At 36.6% G+C, this 21563-nt stretch overlaps 1 protein-coding gene across 2 annotated transcripts in view; it reads right to left on the bottom strand.

Moving 5' to 3' along the window:
- The window catches only part of LOC109068233 (ephrin type-A receptor 3-like), a 115534-nt gene that overhangs the window by 47739 nt on the left and 46232 nt on the right, over positions 1 to 21563 (bottom strand). For both annotated transcript variants that reach the window (XM_042718730.1, XM_042718731.1), the window contains exons 4-6: positions 8870 to 9025; positions 5636 to 5971; positions 3028 to 3140 (exon numbers count right to left, since the gene is read on the bottom strand). In XM_042718730.1, coding sequence (XP_042574664.1) covers positions 3028 to 3140; positions 5636 to 5971; positions 8870 to 9025 — 605 coding nt within the window. The remainder of the gene's footprint in view (positions 1 to 3027; positions 3141 to 5635; positions 5972 to 8869; positions 9026 to 21563) is intronic.

Below are 21563 nucleotides of genomic sequence, written 5' to 3'. Positions count from 1 at the left end.
CAGAAATACAATATCTAAAAAAAAGCAATAATAGGGCCCTATGAAATCCGTTTACATTTTTCCAAAAATCTTTTTTTTTTTTTTTCAAATTCCCTTTTTTCCACTTTAATTTCTCTAGACTTTGTTTTAATGGTTAAATTACATTTTATGAATCAAAAAGCATGTGTAATTAATTGAAATCATGAAACTTACAATATTAAACAGCAATTTATTAAGTTTAACAATAATATAATTTTAAGGCCCTATGATATTTTATTTTTCTTCTAAATAGATTCTGGTAAATAGTTTTTCTGGTAAATATGACTAGTTTATGTTCATGTGTTCATGCACTCATATATTGAGGCGGAAGAGGCTGAAAACACTGTGAGCGTCACATGTATGTGTGAAGTAATCGAAACTGTGCGTCTGCGCCGTTCATTCACACAGAGCCATGCAGAACATGCACGATTCATATTTAAATAGTATTTTTGTGGCTTGATATTCACAGACAGTAAGCCATATTATGTTTTGATTTAAGTGTACTGACCTATACTTCTGCTTTATCCAGAATTTGGCTAATTCCATGACATTCCACATAATACAGTAAATTCTGTTTTTATGACTGGATTCCAACTTATTTCCATTTTAATATATTTTAAAATGTAATTTCATTTCTGTGATTGCAAAGCTGAACTCCAGTCTTCAGTGCCACATGATCCTTCAGAAATCATTCCAATATGCTGATTTGGTGCTTAAGAATCTTTCTTATTATAATCCATGATGAAAAGAGTTAATATTTTTGTGATTTTTTTTTTTAAACAAAAAAGTATTTAAAACAAAAACAAAAAAATAAAAAAAAAAAAAAAAACAACAACAACAACAGCATTTATTAGATTTTTTTTAACAATGTTTATTTAATGCACATTTTTTTTAATGAAATTAAACATCTATAAAACTTAACAAGCTTTCTGTTAAATCTAATTGTGATGCTATGCTAACAATGTTAACCAATCAGTCTAATAATTTGTTAAATCTGTTTAAAGTAAACGGCAGGGTGGCAGCGTTGATGTGCTGCATGTAGAGCAGCAGAATTTCGAGGCTGTGCTGTAGAATATGACATAAGAGGATTAATGAAGGATATTATTTCAGCAGAATGTTAACACTGTAGCCAGCAGGCTTCATATTTTGAGTCATTTTAGAGAGGCAGATGCTGGGGTGCTAACAGACCAGGCCAAGGCTTTAATTTACACTGTTTGACATGATTTTTGGTGTGATTATAGTTACATGAGTCAGACATCTGCAGTGGTGTGTGACTATGAGTCTATGAATACTGTGAGTTGATTAATTTTATAGTAATTACCAAGAATGCCAGCTAACACTTAACATGGCAGATGCACTTATTCTCTGATGCATATTGTACACAAAAACGACAAAAGCTGGCTGAAAGTGCTAGTTTGGATGTGGCTGACTGATTTTTACTTGCAGTCAGCAGTCTGGTTATGCATTACATTTACATTCATACATTTGGGTGACACTTTTATTCAAAGCGACTTGCATTCAAGGTATGCAAGTCTAAAAAAAAATCTTGCAATAAGATCTTATAAACTGACCATATCAATCAAGAATGGACAAAATGGGAGATGATATTCCTCAGAGAAATCAGCCACTAGCTACCAGTCATTAATATAGTCAAAACGCCCTTTCAAAATGAATAAATCTCTTCCAAATACTAAAGAGCATCCCATAACCAAATGGGTTCTGGGAAAGACTTGGTTCCTGTCCACCACACCCAGAATGAAGGAGTGCAGAGCAGGTTTGTGTCTGAGAGCGTGGGATCGTTCCAGTTCCAACAAACACAGCATGCACCACACGATCTCCAACGCCAGACACCCATCTGGGCATTCAGTCTGAGCTGACATCCCATAATCACACAGCAACCAGTATGTGTGCCAGACTAGACTGGGTCAAACGATTGCATCTGTGCAGGACTGATGTAAAAAAATAAATAAATACCAAAAAAAAAAAAAAAAACCTTTTTGCCTGTGACCGGACAGTATGCTTTGAAAGGTTAAGAATAGATCTTAGAGGAGATGTCATATTTAATTTCATGGGAATGAAAATAAGGCTGAGTTAGGGATTGAAGTGCAATCTGTTTAATATGTGCAAAAAAAAAAAAAAATATTGAACGGAAATTAATTAGATTTTTTTACATTTATTATTAAGTATAAAATAAATAAATAAAAAAAAAATAGGATGTACTGTATGTATATGCCTCACAGCCTTGATTACTTGAGTAACAATTGTGTGTGCATGTTAAAAATAAAATAAAATAATAAAATAAAATAAAATACAAAATAAAATAATATATTGGATATAACATATATTGGATTTATGAAGTACAGCCTGCTCAAAGTATAAACAAATTAAATAAATAAATACATATTTTAAATATTTAAATAATAAACATAAAATAAAAATATATAGATATAGATATAACGAAGATCAGCTTGTTCAATGTGTATGAATAAAAACAAAATAAAATGGTTTCTGATCAGTCATCAATATTTACATAAAATAAAATAAAATAGATATAATAAAGTTCAGTTCAATTTTCAAGATCAAAAAAAAAAATCATTACTTATTAACAACTGTGTGTGTGTGTACATGTTCTCCTTTATTCTGGATGTGTGTGTGTGTGTGTGTGTGTGTGTGTGTGTGTATACAGGTGTGTTACAGTGAAGGTATTCTCTCTGATCGGTGAGGTCAACCCTGGTTTCATTCTCCCGTTATAATTAAAGAGCTATGTGTGTGTGTGTGAGCAGTGGCATACAGGGTCTACTGATTGCTTTCATTCCCAAAGGCACGATGATGCTTCAGCCCTCAATTACACATGCCAGGGCTGCCTGGACAACTGCAATCGTTACAGCTTTTAATGGAGGTCAAAGAAGCATGTGTGCAATCTGTGTGTGAGGATGATAACTCGGCCTGTTCAGATGGTAATAAAAGAGGAGAGAAGAAGAAAGGAAAGCAGATGAAAAGTAGACGTACCTTCTCATAGTAGATGACTTCATATTCCACTATGACTCCGTTTGGTCTGTCGGGTCCCTGCCAGGCCAGTGTGATACTGTCTTTACTCTTTCTCTCCTTCAGGATCACATTCACTGTAAACAGAGAGAGGCAATGGCACAATGTGATGATGTGCGTACAAAATGGTAAAATTCTATCTATAAGTATTCAAGATCACTTCAGTTCAATCGCAGCTTCTTGACCCATATGGTTTTATTCAACAGTTACCCCTCTATTGATACAAAATAAAGCCACTGAGAGCTCACAATCCCCTTACAGAGAGTGCTTTACACACATACACACAAGTGAAACCTTTGTCTGAAGAGAGACAAAGGGGGCCACACAACAGCAGGTAATTACACTCTTGAAACACAGTCTAACACCTTCTCTGTCTCTCTCGTCTGTCCCTTCATCTCTCTCACTACAGCAGGACGGACAGAGAAAGAGAATGAGAGGGGGGAGGGAGATGGCAGCAGGGACAGCGGGTCTGATATTTGGTCAGATGGTTGGAGGTAAATTCACCTGGTGTCCTTCACCTTTTCTGTGCTCTGAGATCTGTGAACAGCCTTCAAAATTACACCAGACATAGACACACACACACACACACACACACACACACACACACACACACACACACACTGAAACTCCTTTAGGACAGTAAATTATGTTCAGATACAATTGCTTTAGGTTTCTACACTTCTTAACCAGTTAATTTTTATGTGATTCATGGATAATTATTTTATTAACACATTAAATAGATCAAATTGACATTGATTTTGATTTCAAATAAACACTGTCCTTTTCTAATCAAAGAATCACAGTTTTCAAAAAAAATAGATAAAAAAAAAAAAAAAATTAAGCACCATAACTGGTTTCAACACTGATAATAATAAGAAATGTTTCTTGAGCGCTAAATCACCATATTAGAATGATTTCTGAAGAAATGTATTTCATATTTGCCATCACAGGAATAAAGTACATTTCATGATGAATTAAAATAGAAAACAGCTGTTAAATTGTTGTAACAGTTTTAGTAACACTATTTCACAATATTACTGTTTTTACTGTATTTTTCTACCACTCAATATTTTATACTTTATTATATGAAAATAAGAAACACTTATCATACTTAAAGAAATATTTAATAATTACATTAATAATTAATTGTGTTCTTTATAGCTACATTTTAATGATCTTTAATTTTTTTATATAGGTTCTTGATTTGCTCTGGTTTGTGTGTTTTAAAACACTAGAACATAGAAACCACTTCATTTTCTAAAGAACTAGAAAGTAACAAATTCCTAAATAAATAAATTAAATGAAAATAAATAAATAAAACTTGCTTGTGGTACTTTAAAAAAAAGTATCTCCCATTGCATCAGGCTGAGAAAACTTTTTGTGGAAGTTTTATTCTGAACAGTGTGCCATTAAATGTGAATTTTTATGTGCATCATTAATTCCTAAATTGCTTTAAACTATATAATATTCGGGTTGGTTCATGGTCTGACGTGGCTGAATGTATAAATCATTGGGATCTTTGACCCTGTTCCGACACTAAGCGCGTCTCTCTCAGCATGTGCCCATTCTGCACAAGAGCTTTCTTCTACAGCCTCAAAACCTTCATACATATTTAATACCTCAGTCGGAGCCTTACACAAGGCCCAATACCACCATATACACATTCACAAACACACATTTAATGAGAACACACCTGCACTGATGACCCCTGTCAAGACTGTGAGACAGAAATTTGTGAGGGCAGTTGCGTCTTCAGCACATTTTTGCACCACAGAATGAGTCCAGACTGAAGATAACATATTCAATGACATGTATTATTTAAAGCATTTGTATTACTATGAACTTATGAACTTCCACAGAGGTTGTGTGTATGTATGAGAGAGTGAGATGGTAGTCTGCAAATGGCAATCTGGTCCAACAACAACCCTCTGGCTGTAACAAACCTCTTCTTTGTCTGATATCGAAAGCTAGGACCTTGAGCAGAACAACATTTTCAGGGAAAATCAACAATACGCTGCATCACAAATGCAAACAAACACCACACACAAGGACTGTCAAACACTGGAGAGTTTTGAGAGTTCTCATTGAATAAAAAAGATAACCTTCGCTGTCAGCGTAAAGGTTTGGGATGTATAACATTTTGACTAAGAAAGGAAACAGAGAAAAAAAAAGGAATAGTTTACCTCTCTTGTAACACAGACGCACACATGTTGACTACACAAATTCCATCAAATCATATTTGGAGAGTGTTTTGTTTATGAAAATCTAATGAGGACCTCTTCACAGAAAAACAATAGCCTGAGGCATGCTGGTTTTCAGTTTATCAACATGTAGCGTTGTGCCGGCTTTGGCATTCAAAGTGTAACATTGCATCCTAAACAGGTCCGACACGAATCAACATTTTAAATTAAATAAATTATCAGTCTTGAAAGCAAAATGCTGCCCCAAGTGACAAAATTTCAGTCAATCAGATCCTATCTGATGTTAGATTTTAAACCATCAGGTTTCACTGTCAAAAAATATACACCAAGCATCATTTAAACATGATCATGGAAGAAAAGACGCAATCTACCTGTCTGACTGGTGGTGATGTTGACAGTGACTTGTTGTTTAGGGTTCGGGCTCAGATCGGACACTCCGTTCACTGCCTCTATGCTGAAGGTGTAGTTGGTGTTGGACAGCAGGTCTGTGATCAACACTTTAGGGATCGAGAGACCAAACTGTCTAGGTACGAAATGGACGCTGTTGCTGCACGGGCTGCATGTTTTGCCGTCATTGGCACACTTCCTGCAGTGGATGTTGTAGGTGACGTCCCCTCGGCCGCCGCTGTCTCTGGAAGGACTCCACTCTAAAGTCACAGAGGTGTCATTCAGGGTGGAGATAGGGTTCTCGGCTGCAGACGGAGGCCCTGGAAGCAAAAAAAAAAGGATAGAAAAGAGAGTTATTTTAATTTACTCAGTTTGTAGTAAATTTGTGTAAATTAAAATAAATTTACAAAAAAAAAAAAAAAAAAAAAAAAAAAAATTGTAAATTCATTTGTGTTTGAACTATATGAATCTACATCGTTCTCAACTGGTGGCTGTGGCTCAAAAAAGGTCCCAAAAATATAAGAAGAATATGGCCAATGCTTCATTTGGTAATTATGATTAAAACAAAAACAAAATATTTGGTCCAGTGTTTGTTTCATCTCTTAGATTGGTAAATCTTTGGCAAATAAATGCACAAATTAGTACACGTACTTGTGCACATATATATTTTTATTAAAATATGATTACATTTAATATAATGCATAAAAAAAGAAAATATAAAATCAGTTAATAGTATTCAGTTATTATCACTTGATTTCTCTGCAAAAATTAACAGATAATAAATCTTAAACATCTTATTTGTGCATATATATTTACACTTAAATATTGTTACAGGCCTATTTATTATAATAAATGAATTAAATCAATACTATTCAATTTCTCCATAGAAATATATTAATAGGCCACACACACACACACACACACACACACACACACACACACAATTGATTTTGTCTTAATCGCCAAAAATACATGAAAACACACACAAATTAGTTACTTTAAAAATTATTATATGCATTATAATGAATACAAATTAAATATTTTTATGTTTTGTTGAACCTATGCAGTTCAATATTCAGGGGCTGGGAGAGTTTGGGTGACCACATTATGTAAAACATAGTTCTTGAAGTCAGTGAAAAATCTAGCAAACAACGCTCATAAATCAACACTTACACTTGAGCAACTTCTTCTGCACTTTTCTTTTCATCTTTGCCAACCAGCAATAGGAAAACCATACTGTGCAGCACTCTCACTAAAGCAAGCACACCAACCGAGTCAACAAGGAACAAATAAATAGGAAGAAAAACCTGGAGGTTCTCCTGTGCTGTTAAGCTGTAACTTTAACACTAAATGCTTTCCTTATTGCCTTGATGCAGTGCATTAAGAGTAACGTTCATTCAAAGGAGGGCATGATAGGTCTGAACAAGTTGTGGGGTGCTGGATAGTGCTGCCATGGGCTCTTTTCTTTAATAAACTGCTAAAGCTGCAACTACGCACAACTCCAGTAAAGGTTTTTTAACACTACTCTGTTCAGCAGGGTGTCTTCTCATTGAAAAAAGGTGTGTGCGGGATGAAAACAGGAAAACACAGCCAAAGGAAAGAATAAGATAGGAAGAACTGCCGATGCACGTATTCCACATGGACACAAATTGTTTTTGCAAAGCCTCAGTAATCAAACACGCTCATTTCTATTCCTAGAGAGTGATGGTTGCTTTCACTGCTCAAAGGGTTTGAAGAGGCTGAAAGAGAGCTTCAGGATAGAGAGAGTAAATGAAGCAGAGGAAACAGGGGATCAGGGTGGAGGAGTTTAAATGTCTGTGGTGATGACATTTCACCAGATCTGCTAGCTGCTGGGGGATAGGGAGGGCTCCTCTAGGACACGGATCAGTGTGTTTGTGGTCACCTGTGATGAAGAAGTCTATATGTTGCACAACCTAAAGGTCATTCCAGCTACTGAAAAAAAAAAGAGTGTGTTCTTTTAAGCTTCAAAAAAGACCCTTATACAGAAATTTTGTATAAACAAATTTAGAATAATGATTAAAACATATTTATGGCTTCTGAAAATTCATATGGCTTCAGAAAATTCATATGGCTTCTTAATCAAATGAATGCAACCTTTATGAGCATAAGAGGTTTCAAACAGGTTTACTAAACATTTTGGAATATTGCATAAAAAAGGCTGGATGGAAACACTAAGATAGGCATAAAAAATACAGTCTTGTTTGAGGTGTAAGAGTTAAGACATGCACATAAACTGAACGTAATGTTGTTGACATGCATATGTGTGATTTACAGCTGGTTTCTAAGTAATCACATTAGCACATCATTTTTATTTCCTGGCACATCATTTTCATATACAGTATAAACAGTCTCATTTCACTGCTGTTGCCCTAATTTATTTTATCATTACATTAAGCAAGCAGAGAGAGTATGTGTGTTTGTGTGTGTGTGTGTGTGTGTGTGTGTGTGTGTGTGTGTGTGTGTGTGTGTGTGAGATTGGGGTAGGAGGTGAGTTTGTGTGTAAGTGTGTGCGTGATGTACTACAACTAAAGGTCATTAAGTGGATCCATATGTTTAGCTGCACGCATGATTTGCCTTATCAGATGAATGAGTCCTTTAATTAGGATCTGTCGTATTGGGTTCTTTCTTTCTCATTCATTTCTTTCTGTTCTCTTTTTCGCTCTTCCGCCCTTCAACCCAACGCAACACACACACACATACCAACACACATACATAGGCAATGACTCACTATCCTGGTCTATATAAGGTGACCTCACCAGTCTTGTAAACGCAGCGTTAAACGTCCAATCTGACATGATGTATGATGATGAGACAGTGATGGAGGTGAAAATGTACTGAGCCCAGTCTATAAGAATAAATAAGGAAAACAGCCTCCAGCCTCTTCTTATAAACAGCCTGTCCTCTATCCATCCGTTTTTCCATCCATCTGTCTGTCAGTCCATCCATGCATAATTAGAACTATCCATTCAACTAACTCACCATCATTTTATCCGTCCATGCATCCACCTATTATGCTTATTTTCAACAGTTTATCCGTCCATACACTTACAATGTACATTCATGCATTTCTAATTTCCTCCACCCATCCATTCACCCCTTTTTCCATCAGTCCATCCATCCATGGATCTCTCTGCCCATCAACATTCATGCATGATCTATCTAACATAGATTTATTGGTTTAGTGCTGGATCACTCACGGGTACAGGCCATTGACCGCGGGTCCATGTCAGCTCTGTAAAATCCCTTCTCGCAGGAGCACTCGGAGGCTTTCTCCTGATGGGAGAAACTGTGAGGAGGACACTTGGTGCAGTAGGCATCCATGGAAGAGGCCTTGTAGGTGCCTGGCCTGCAGGCTGCAAAACAGAAACATGAAGACCGAAATGTTAGATTTACATCTTCAAAGTGCACTCCAGTAAAACAACACAAAACAAAAAAAACGAAACAAAAGTAACATAAGACACACACAAAAAATAAACATCAAAACAAAATAAAAGAAACTAAAGATAAATGAAACAAACCAAATGAAATAACACAAAGTGAAACAACATGAAACAAAACATGAAGTGAAACAATAGAAAACAAAACAGCAAAACACAACAAAAGGTAGACGAGTTTTTAAAGATTATCTACCAGATCATCAAAGTGATCTTCCAGACTGACCTCTAATGACAATAAATGAACATCTTTGCCAACAGAAAAACCACACAAACCAGTTGTCACCATCAGAAGCGAGTAGGATGAGTTTGGGTTATGACTAACTGTTTGTCTGACCAATTATTTTTGGAATTCTTTCAAAGAGGCACAGAAAGTACACACTTCAGCTGTAAATACACATTCCTTTTCCCTTTTCAGAGCTGTTACAACATCCCTTGTTCTGTAAAAATGGGTCAGTCAACACAGACTTAAATAACCAGTGGAGAAAAACGAGCCCGAGTGCAGGAATTACAAATAGTTTCTTGTAGCAGAGCATCCCTAAAGGACTTCGCAAAACCAAAACACATCCTTGAGACCTGGATTCAAATTCCAACATTCCCTGCTTCAGAGTACACCATGATTATGTTTACAAACTAGAGAATGGCAACCTGACTCTCCCCTCAAAATGCGGCCATTTCTCGCTTTCACTTTTCTATCCATCTCTCTTTCTCTTTCCCATCTTTTCCACATCTGCTTCTCACATTCATTTGTTTGTATCAGAGCCCCAATGGATGACCCAATTTCTTGGTCCCTCTAAGGAACCATGTGAAATACGTGAGGAGGAATTCAGTCTTTTACCCATTTACAAATGCGAAGTGTTCTCACAAACACAGGCCTGAGAAAAGAAGCATGTAGAGGAGTAGATGAAGGTGGCGAGTACTACTTTAGCATGGTGTTAGACTCACTCTAGCTCAAGGCACCAATAAAAAAAAAAAAAAAAAAAAAAAAATAAATAAAAAAAAACACCACACAGGGCTTCTGCATATTCTAATTTATGTAAATTCGGAGGCCGTGTGAATGTTAATGAATTGGAAAGGGCATATTTATTTGATTGCTTTGCTGGTTGGCACATGTCGAGGGAATGTTGGTGGGAGGGAGGTGATTCGTGATGGTGCGTCTCAGGGGTAGAGACGTAAATTTACAGGGCAGTTAAGGCGAGAGCGTTAGCAATCTGCACCGTGAGCAAATTAGACAATCCTACCGGCAGCCGAGGTCAAGCCATCGCTAGTGTCGGAAACGCAATTCAATTGATGGATCAATGCAATGATGAATTTATCCTCGCCTTGATTGCCTGTGTGAGTGGTGAAGGTCACGGATTTAATCAAGGCCTGCAGCTCCCTTGCTCGCCCATAAATCCACAACCGGCAGAGAGCGGCATGCTAACCCTGCACCGCAAAGATCCAATCTCCACCTCGGTTCCTAAACATTCTCATATCACTTGTTGCTGTTTCTCTTTTCCTCTAAAAACATGAATAGAAATACAATTTGTATAAGCCTCCATTGCTTCTTTGATTTATCATGGGACCCAGTTTTCAGTTGAGAAACAAAATGATTTGAAGTCCGCCTTAGGGCTGACGATTAATCGCATCCAAAATAAAAGTTTATGTTTACATAATATATGCGTGTGCACTGCATATATTTATTATGTGTGTGTGTGTGTGTGTATATATATATATATATACACACACACACACACACACACACATACATGTACATATTTAAAAAATAATTAATTAAAATATATATAAATATAAATATTTTATATACAATTGTATTTAATTTTCCTTAAATATATATGCCTGTGTGTATTTATATATATAGACATAATAAATACAGTATACACAGTACACACACATATACATACACATATATATATATATATATATATATATATATATATATATATATTATGTAAACACAGACATTTATTTTAGATGCAATTAATTGTGATTAATCATTTGACAGTCCTAGTCTTTTCTTCTGTATTGTGACATATATTTGAGTGAAACCGGTTATTTAATTCAAAGGAATAACTAGTTTATTATTATGCCAAATATATAGTGCCCAAATAAACATCAATGCATTTAGCTACATTTTATTAGCAAAAGTAGTAATGTAGCTAACTACTTATATTAAAAGTTTAAAAAGTTGCTAGTAGTATCATACTTCAAAAGATAGTTAAACTACAAACTATATTGTGAAATGGATTATTGCAAAAAGAAAAAGGAAAAATGGGTTACACTTTATTTAGATGATAAAATCTACTTTAGACATTATGTTAACTTTAAGTAAATTTGTAAATACATGTCAAATAACTCTCATTAGAGTATTAGTAGACTGTTAGGTTATGGTTAGGGTTAAGTAGAATAAGCTGACATACTTGCAAAGTTACTTTTTAAACACCAAGAAAGGTGGTTTCCCAGCATTGTTGCTAACAGCTAGGCTATGGCTTCAACAGCTCCATTCTCCCTGGAGGAACACATGCCTTCCAGAACTATGATCTCAATAACTTGGATCAATACTTGTCGCTATCAAACCGTAGCATTGATAGAGCCATGCTTTACCTGCTGAGCCACAAAAACATATTTGTTCCTTTGGACGACAATGGTGAGATCGAATCAGCAACCTTCCAATTATGCCCCATGAGCCTTAACCACTACACCACACCATCCCATTTCATTGTCCTGATTCAAATGAAAAGTCAGCCAATTGGGATACATTTCACGGCCTCCTAAATAGCCATAAGCAAACAAATAAATTCAAATTAGGTTCAAGAGCGTGTTAGTCTTGAGTGTGGTGGGCTTTTGTTGGGTCGTAGCGGTTGGAAAGAGAAGGAGAGAGATAGAAAAAGAGATGAGTAGGGCTCTGCTCTTAGAAAGTCTAATCAGAAGTGGAGCGTCTGGGGTGAAGGCTGGGCACCGTGCCGCTACACTGGAGAGTTTTGGCCTGCTGATGAGGGTTGCCTGGCTGTTCCTTCCTGGCACTGATCCACAGCGGTATATCAGAACTCCCAGGCAGCCTGACCACACACAAACACACACCAAAAACACACACACAATCTGGAGCAAACACACATAGGCCCTTACGGCCACAGGAAATTCCCTTCTGCGTAACAATCTTTGAAAGTCTTTCAAAGTGTTTCAGAGAGAAGAAGTCTATGACCTCCAGCATCTGTTTAGATGAGTTTCAAAGACTCAGCTTTACCACAGCCATTTCAGCAGTACGTGCTGAACTCAAGCAGTGAAAATAATACGGCTGGGTCGAAGACTGAATAGCCATAATTTGTTCATTGTGCCAAACCCAAATTATATTCAATGCAAATAATTTCAAGTAAGAGCGAAACACTGGAAATTGCTCCTATTGGAGTCATAAGGCTCAAGGAAGTTTGATGTTTATTTGAAAAACTGTGTTTGACAGAATTAAAGACATAAGTACTATTTGAGCAAAATTTTTCCCAACAGTATAATTTTCATGTCAGGAAAAGTGAAGGGTCAGGGTGGCTGACTAGTTATCCAATACTTGTCAACCCTCCCTGTTTAAATCTAAATTAAAGACATATCTCTTTAGCCAAGCATTCATACAGCTCTCATTAAGTGTGTTATTATATCTTATGAAATATAACACTAAATACACGTGATCATCTTTTATCCGAAATGCTATGAACAGATTCTCTGATTCTCTACAGATTAACTACAGATTGCACCAGCTCCAGTATGAATCCAGCCTTTTTGAAGATTTCAGACGACGCCAACACTTGCAAAGACCTCAGGTGACGTCAACTTTGGATCAGCATACAAAACTGTCAATCATTATTCTTATATTGTAATCATTATGAGCACAATAATGTTTGTTGTATCTGCATAACTGAATACATGACATTAACTAACCAAATAACATGTATTATATTACAGCTACATATTATGGACATTACTCTGACATACTCATCTCTGGCTAAAAACAGAATACTTCCTAACTGTAAAATTGAAACAAACATTTTCTGTAAAGCTGCTTTGAAATAGTATGTGTTGTGAGAAGCGCTATACAAATAAACTTTGGAAAAAGAATTGAAAAAGTGAGTCTTTATGTGTGTTCATTAATAAATGAATATAAATACCCATGAGGGTTTTAGCAAGCTGCTTAAAAATCATTACTGAGAACATGCCTTTAGGATTGAATTGTAATATATGTTTGGACTTCAGTAAAGATATCTTTTAAGGTGAATCTACTGGAGCCAAATACGAATTATGAGGCACTATTAAAAGTTTCCCAGAGCATTACCAGTGAAATAAGTTACAGTTTGGACATACTTGTATTAAACCCTTAATGACTTGAGATGCATGCATTAGATGCATGATTATGGACAACTCACTACCTTGAATGGAATGGAGGTAGTACACTTGGGACCCCCAAATCTACATCTATGCCTCTTATATAAGGCAGCCCAAACTTCATACATCACAACAGAGAGATTTTTCAATACTTCAGTATCCAAGTGCAGCAATGTGTCTGAGGAAAAGTAAAGCACTGCGTCCGCTCCTCCCAACAGCATGCGCTCTCACTCCGATAGTAAATCAAAAGACAAGGGGAAGCGAACGCTCCAGAAATCTACATCTCGGATATCTCCAGGAGGTTTGCCCCATTAAAAATTCATACCCATCTGACTCCAGCTTTTTGTTTATGGCAATCAATAGCTTTTAGATGTGATTCCTGAACATAAGAAAAGGGAAAACGCAACGCTTCAGGGAGGCGAGAGCAGATGAAAACGATCCACTCACAAGACAACATTGTTTATGAGACAAACTTAATCGTCATTTTAATTTACAGAGTAGTGGTCATCCGTGAAATTTGATTACAGCATTGCTCAAATATTTTATGGCGAAAGCATTTCATGATGTTCGATAATTGTGTGCTGTGTTATAATAATGCTTGAGAAAAAAAAAAAAAAAAAAGGAAAAACGAGATTTTGAATACAAGAGCTTGAAAAGATTTATGTTAAGTATATGCATCCACTTAATGCACATAAAATGTCTGATCTCAGCAGTACTGATATCATAGTCAACGTTCAAGTGAGTAATCAATTCCAAAATGAATAATTCTTCATTTATGAGTTCAATTTTCATCTAGATATCCTGATTCACTTCCTCCATCTCTTATAAAGAAGTCAAACAGGACCCGACAACCCAACGTACGCCACTGATGAAGTATGACCCGTTTGGGTTAGCCGACTCCAACGCTGTCACATCGCATCCATGTATCACTGATTATAATCTAAACAAATTTTCCCTGTGCTAATTGGCTATCACAGCAGTAAACAGGCAGAGCAGATTTCAACAACATCCCTCTTTATCCAATCAGACGTCAAAGCAGAGGTGTGCATTTTTCAATTACTGGCCTTTGTTCGGCTAGAGAACAAATTCGCAAGACAGAAAATTACCAACCCCACAGCCGTCGTCGTGCTCATACATAATGCATCAGTCGGTGTTTGTCTTTTTAAAGAATTGACAGTAAGTAAACAGTGCCCTGGTGTTGAGGACGACACACGCCTCCTCAATAATGCCGTTCGCAAAAACTACCTTGCATCAGCATCAATAAGTACAATGTTAATTGCATGGCGAGGACAAGCGCAGGCATGTCTTTGCCAATTTATATTACATTTGCATTCCACAATTTTTTAGTTAACCACTAAATTTACCTGAGATTAACAATATATGACATGTACACTGTTACAGACGTAGCTGCTAATTTACTGTTTTTCAATAGCAAGTGAATTGCTGATGAAAGGAACATGAAAAAAAAAAAGCTACAGCAATCTGATGGCTAGTTGAGCAAATGGGCATAAAACCGCTGTAGAATATGGATGTGTCAATCAAACTCTTTCCACAACAGTCTAGGATATGCTGGGTTTTTCCCCAACAAGTGTGAAATTCATATGAAATACAATCACATCCCGAGAGAGCAATACCTAGTCCCCGGGCTAAACAAGTGTGTGTGTGAGAGAGAATATACTAACGGAGGTGCCTTGGTGTCTCTCACTACCTCAGGCAGAGAAATAGAAATCACACACTCCTAGATAACTGTGAATTACATCCTGGAGGATGACATCATTACTGGAGCACACACACGCGCACACACACACACACACACACACACACACACACACACACACACACACACACACACACACACACACACAAAAGGTAGGTAATCACCAGCAGTGAGTTGCGTCCTGGTCTGTGTGTGATAAGGCTGTGTGGAGACTCACAGACGGAGCTCTAAGAGCTGGTGTTACTGCATCATATGATATCAGGACATGGACGATCAGGATGTGCCCATCACACTCATAGTGGAGGGTGAGGGTCCATCTGATTGCCCACAAACTCACAAGGAAAGAAAATGGAAGAAGACACTCTAGATCTTAAGATAAACCTTCCTCTAAACACACCCACACTGGAAATGACAAATTCAATGTAATCGAAAAGTCACATCAGAAATCTGCTGTACTCGTGATGTCTTTGACACTATTTTGTCTCTATTTTCCAGCTTGCAGAGTAACAGGCATGTTTACAGCAATGTTGTTATTGTCAACTAAAATGATTAAAAATCATGCTTGTTATTCAAAACAAAGCTAAAACTTAAAAATGTAACTTAAAAACTTGAAATTTAGAAATGCAGCTTTGGCAATTAACTGAATTAAGTTTCATTTAAAATATTAAAATAACTAAAACTAAAACTGAATAAGAAGTAAATTGAAAAGTAAACTGAACAATAAACAATGAATTTAGAACAATAAATTACCCTTCCAGTTGTTCATGATTACTGAATAAGGATTTTTTTTAAATAAATAATTTTGTAGAGACAAAAATTGCATAATAATTGAAAAATAATTGTGTGTGTGTGTGTGTGTGTGCTAAGCACACACAAACTTTCACTTTAGCTTTTGAACGATCTCAGCTTCAGTGCGGATAGTGAGGAGCAAACTGATCTCTGCTTCATTACAGTTTGCACATATTTTTTCGCTGTGAACATTGATCTGTCTTCAAAACACCTGGTAAAAGAGTCGCACGATAACGCACATCATCACTATGACACACCCTTTACGGCATTGGTTCTGGCTTTTGTTCACACAGAGCTCGTTCTGGAACTGAACCCGGCAATGTTACTAGGTCCCCAACCCGGGATCGATCCCGGAATCAATCCCGGGACGTGTTTGCGTTCACACAGAAGGTGATCCGGCAAACTTACTTAACCAACGTCCACTGTAAAATATGACCTAGATTACAATTTTGAAACATTTCCCTAATATTGGAATATAAATATTTGCAGATCTTGCATAACTGTGGGAACCCTGAAATTCAATTTGAGTGGCGTCCAATTAATTCAGTCCAAAATTAATCTAATTTTCAGCTAAAATTAAGTATTGGAAGTTTACAATAAGGCAAGATAACACAATGTTAAAGACCATGTTAAAATCACACTGATATTACTTCAGATTCATTAATCACACTGGAATTTTGACAGTACTGTATTGTGGGATACATCTCACAATGGTGTGCTTTGGCTGTATATTGCAAAGTCTGGCAAATGTTGTAGGTCAACTGTCCATTAAGTGCATTTTAAATTGTGCACAGCATACAGACTGCATACAAATTACAAAAAAAAAAAAACCTGGTATGCCACTCTGAACATCTCCCCACAGCCTAGAGAAAGACATGTGATTGGCCCCTGTGGTCGATAGGGCAATGTCATTTTAAGATAACTCTCTCATTTAATAATCCCCTCCCTTAAGCGGAATGTTTCTATGGGATTACGCAAGGCCTCTCTATTGAACTTCAATACGGAAAGCATCAATAGACACAGGGTGGGAGATAATGGGATTTGACTTGTCTTAAAGCCTAAAGGGGCCACCGTAGGGGTCGAGGACATCCAGCACATAAAAACAACCACTTCCTCCACATTTTGCCACCTAATATGCAGAGGATGCATGGGTCAGGCCATTACAACTATCTGATTGGGGTGCGAAATGCACTTGAGCATCTAACCTCGGAGCTCTGATGAAATGACAGCTTATTCACTGATATCTTTCACAACGCAATGCGACACAGGTGCTAATGTTATTTAAGAAGAAACGACTGGACTGTATCAGCCAGGCTGGACGCAAATCACATTCAAATCTCAGGATATGAAAAACACGGCAGACGATTGTTCCTGCCTCTAATAAACGTCGGCGAGATAAAGGGATTCAATTTCAATGCCTTGTGTTAGATTTCCAGGAACTCTTTTTGTCATTCGCTGGCAGTTGCCTTCACTGCAGGGCCTCTACCTGTATCTCCATTTACTGTTTATGATTTCATAAAACCATTCCCTGAACATATTAGAGTTGGACATTGACATAAGGAGCTGTTCCTGAAGGGCTCTAAACAATGACAGGCCTCATTTGTCATGAGAGAGTAGAGTGTGTCTGGCAGACAAAGGAGCAGACGGATATCTCTGCAGGAATGAGGGTGGCGTAGGGGACTGAGATATAAAACCCAAGCTCTTTGTTTTCCTCTTGGATTTTGATGCCTATGACAGATGTGCCGTTAACGTTTCAGAACAATGCTGTGCATGCAGTGGACCGCTGTAATGACAACATAATTATCTACACTTCCTGTGCAGGAACATAGAATCTAATAACCTAGAACAAACACAATTAGTAGTTCACAAACCTTGGCTTTTAGGGTGCTACATATTAGGCCACTGAAAGATGACATTTTTCACAGAAACTGAAAGCATCATTAAACATCTGTCAAACCAAAAACCAAATTCAGTAAATGAGCCAACATGAATTATTTTTAAAGCCTTTATCCAATCAGAGAATTCAGAAACATATCAGGTTCAGAAGGGACATCCTGATACCTTATTAACTCCTCAAAATGCATATTAGTACCTTATTCATACCTAAAGTGTACATACTAGTGTCTAAATGGCACATACTAGTAGCTTCTGAAAGGGTACTGTACCAGTGACAGATTTTGTACCTATAGTGTATTAATTACATAATTCACACAACCCAGACAGCAACCAGTGTCGGCCCACAACTGGATTTCACGCGGGCCAGATGTGGGCCAGATCTGGGCCAACACTATGTTCCTGTTTGGGAAAGAAGAAAAATATGATCATGTACACACAAAATAAGATACTGTGCAAAATGTCTCTGTTGATTTCATACAAGAAAAGCCAATGGGGTTCCACAGAAGAAGGGAAGTCATACAGGTGTGGCACAAAAGTGAGTAAATGACAAAATTTTTGTTTTTGGGTGAACTGGCCCTTTAATAGGGATTTGTAAAACAGATGGTTATGCTTCTGAATTCTGACTGAACATTTTGAGACATTGTAAAGCACCTATATCATCTAAAAGAGACAGAGACAAAAGAATACAAGAAGAGAGTGAGAGTCAGTGACTGAGAGCATGATATCAAAAAGTCATTATGAGTTGATAAAATGTTCAAGGCTTGTCTGCTCATGTCCTGTAGGCGAGCGAGGTATGGACACATCTGCCAAACTGCCCGCCTGCTGTCGTTCTTTACTGAGAGAAAGCTGAAACAGAACTGAAACTACTATATCTATAGATAAATCTGCTTTAATACATTAACCCCATCTCTGAACCTTTAGCAAAATGATAAAACCTCTCTCTAACCATGAAGACATTTAATCACAAAATAAAATAAAATAAAATAAAATAAAATAAAATAAAATAAAAAATTGTCAGGACTGCATAGGACAGGGTTTTAGCAAGTATTTCTTCTACTTTTCAGATTAAAGGATTCCCGGTTGGGTAATGGTTCCAGGTTGGGCACGAACTCTTCCTCATTCATTTAACAGCATGTATCCCTAGTCACACTCTCAGTTAATTTCTAAATCACTCTGCCTCTAACCAGCTCTTATTGTGCCTTCTGGAAACTTCTGAGCTGTATATTGTCTACAGCTGTTACCTCACCAGGGTTATAAGCTGTCCTCAGGGGTTACATAAAAGAAAACTGTGACCTGAAATGTTTTGCCCGGTTAGCAAGCACTGAGCTAAAGCTCTGGAGGCCAAATGGAGACATTCACAGCTTGGCTAAATGCAACCTGAGTGCCTTCTTTCCCCGTAAGAGCCCAAATCAGGGCTAAATCCTAATAAGCACTGAAGCAAACCAAATCCCTGCGCCGCTCCTCCTCTCGCTCTCCTCCTCGGTCCTTCGGCTTCTCTCAGAGGGAGAGGGAGAGACGGCAGGCTGCCAATCAGCTGTGAAGGGGACAGCTCAGTCACCATGACTCATCTAACCTTAGATGAGGGGGCCACACACACACACACACACACACACACACACAGTCTAAATATAAATATAACTTCAAATATAAATTTGATAAATCATTATATTTTATTATTAATACTACTGTCACATTTACTACTAATAATATTAGTTTTTTATTTTATTGCTTTATTATGCGTGTAAGGGTCATCTCATAAATATTATTATTATTATTATTATTATTATTATTATTATATTAATAATAATAGTTTTTAAAATGTTAAATAGTTTGAATAAATATTAATATGTACTTTGTATTATTATAAATGTAATAAAATAAACATATATTAATGATTAATGAAAAAAAATAAAAACTTTATTTGTCTATATTACCTTGTTTATCACGGCCTTCTTATATCCTTATTTTTTTTTATTTTTTTTTTTTTATAAAATTATATGTATGTACATTGAGCATGTGTGTGTGTGCATTTGTATCATTGTGAATCCCACAAAAAAAATAAAAAAACAGTGAGGTACTGCTGATAGTAAAATAGCACTAAAATACACTAAACAGGATACTTTAATGGAGAGAAGCATAATTCAACATGAAACTCTGCTGACGGCCTCACAAAAACCCAAGAGATTCTTCCTCTCTCACCATTTTCATTCACCTGATGGGCAGTGGGCCGGGCCAGGCCGCTCTGAGATATTGATTTTGTGTCATCCAAGAGAGGACAGACTCTCTGAAAATCATCTTTAAACTCTTCTCTCTCCTTTTCATGCTAAGCCTGAGCGCTGCAGTGCATCAATAGAAAATCAACATGTCGCTATTCCAGGCCGAGCAGAGCTCCAGATGAGCTGAACTAAGGGCTTTTCTCTGTAATAGCTACAGCCGGCCCACAACCATGCATGGGGCAGCTATTCACCCGGGAGTTGCCTCAACAAAAATGCATTTATCTCGTCGGCTGCTGTTTTTTGAGCTAAACGGGTCACTGAATAATTATCTCTGTCAATGGAAAGATTGCTGGTAAAAGAAAGATTAAAGGGAAAAATAGCAGCTAAGGCTTTAGGTAAAAAAAAAAAAATAAAGATCTAACATGGTTGTGGTAAAGGAGAGAAGTGACCGCACACTTTTACAGCATGTATGGAAGTAGTTTATGCTATTCATCTCATTTTAACTGACATTTGGTAAGTAGATAGTTAACGTTAGATAATGTTACTTTGATAGTTTGCAAAAACACACCACAATCCAGAAGTTTTTATATTAAAAAAATAATACATTCTTTAAAAAAGGTTATAATTTTACAAAAATAATACTATAAAATATTTATAATGATATATTACAAACAAATATATATATATATATATATTTATATATATATATATATATATATATATATTATTTTTTTTATTATTTTTTTTTTTTTTTTTTTTTTTTGAGATTTTCAATAGACGTCCATGAGCGTCTGTGATCATGGGGGTGATTGGAAATATCCCAGACGTCCCGGGTTAAGCTTTGCGAAACTGCAACACCCCTTCTTGTAATGGACAAAACATCCACAAGTCTTCACACTCTCACACATGAACAAACAAACATGCACACAAGGATATTAGATGCACAGGTCAGAAAAAAAACAAAAAATAAACAGTCAGCCTGCATTGCCCCATGTTAGCAGAGCACCTTTCCAAAACTGAGTAAACCCATTCCAATTATTTAGATCAGTGAAGGGGAACAGCATGTTTCTCCTGGCTCGCTGATTTAGGCCATTCCACCACAACACTTCATTTCCCATCAATCACTGGGACAGCAGCACTGTGCGGGATGAGGCATTGCTGCTTTGACTTGTTGCACAAAGGTACAAATTGTTGTAGAACGTGTATTTAGAAACATGATATTTTTCATGAGTCATTCTAGTTTCAATTCATGGTTAATTCTAGTTTCACTGATTGTACTCAATCATTTGCTTATTATAGAATTATTACATGTTAGTATATTTGAAGAAATGCCATATTTCATCCCAAAATCACAAGATTTTAAGATTAAGATCTTAAGCAATAGTGACATTATTATTGTTGTTGTTATTTTGTATTTCTTTATTTTTTTTAATAATAGTTAAAAAATAACCCATCCATTAATTCTCAGTAA

The sequence above is a fragment of the Cyprinus carpio genome, chromosome B2 (genome assembly GCF_018340385.1).
Source record: "Cyprinus carpio isolate SPL01 chromosome B2, ASM1834038v1, whole genome shotgun sequence".
In the NCBI taxonomy this organism is placed as follows: Eukaryota; Metazoa; Chordata; class Actinopteri; order Cypriniformes; family Cyprinidae; genus Cyprinus; species Cyprinus carpio.
This window is presented reverse-complemented; position numbering and strand designations above follow the sequence as displayed.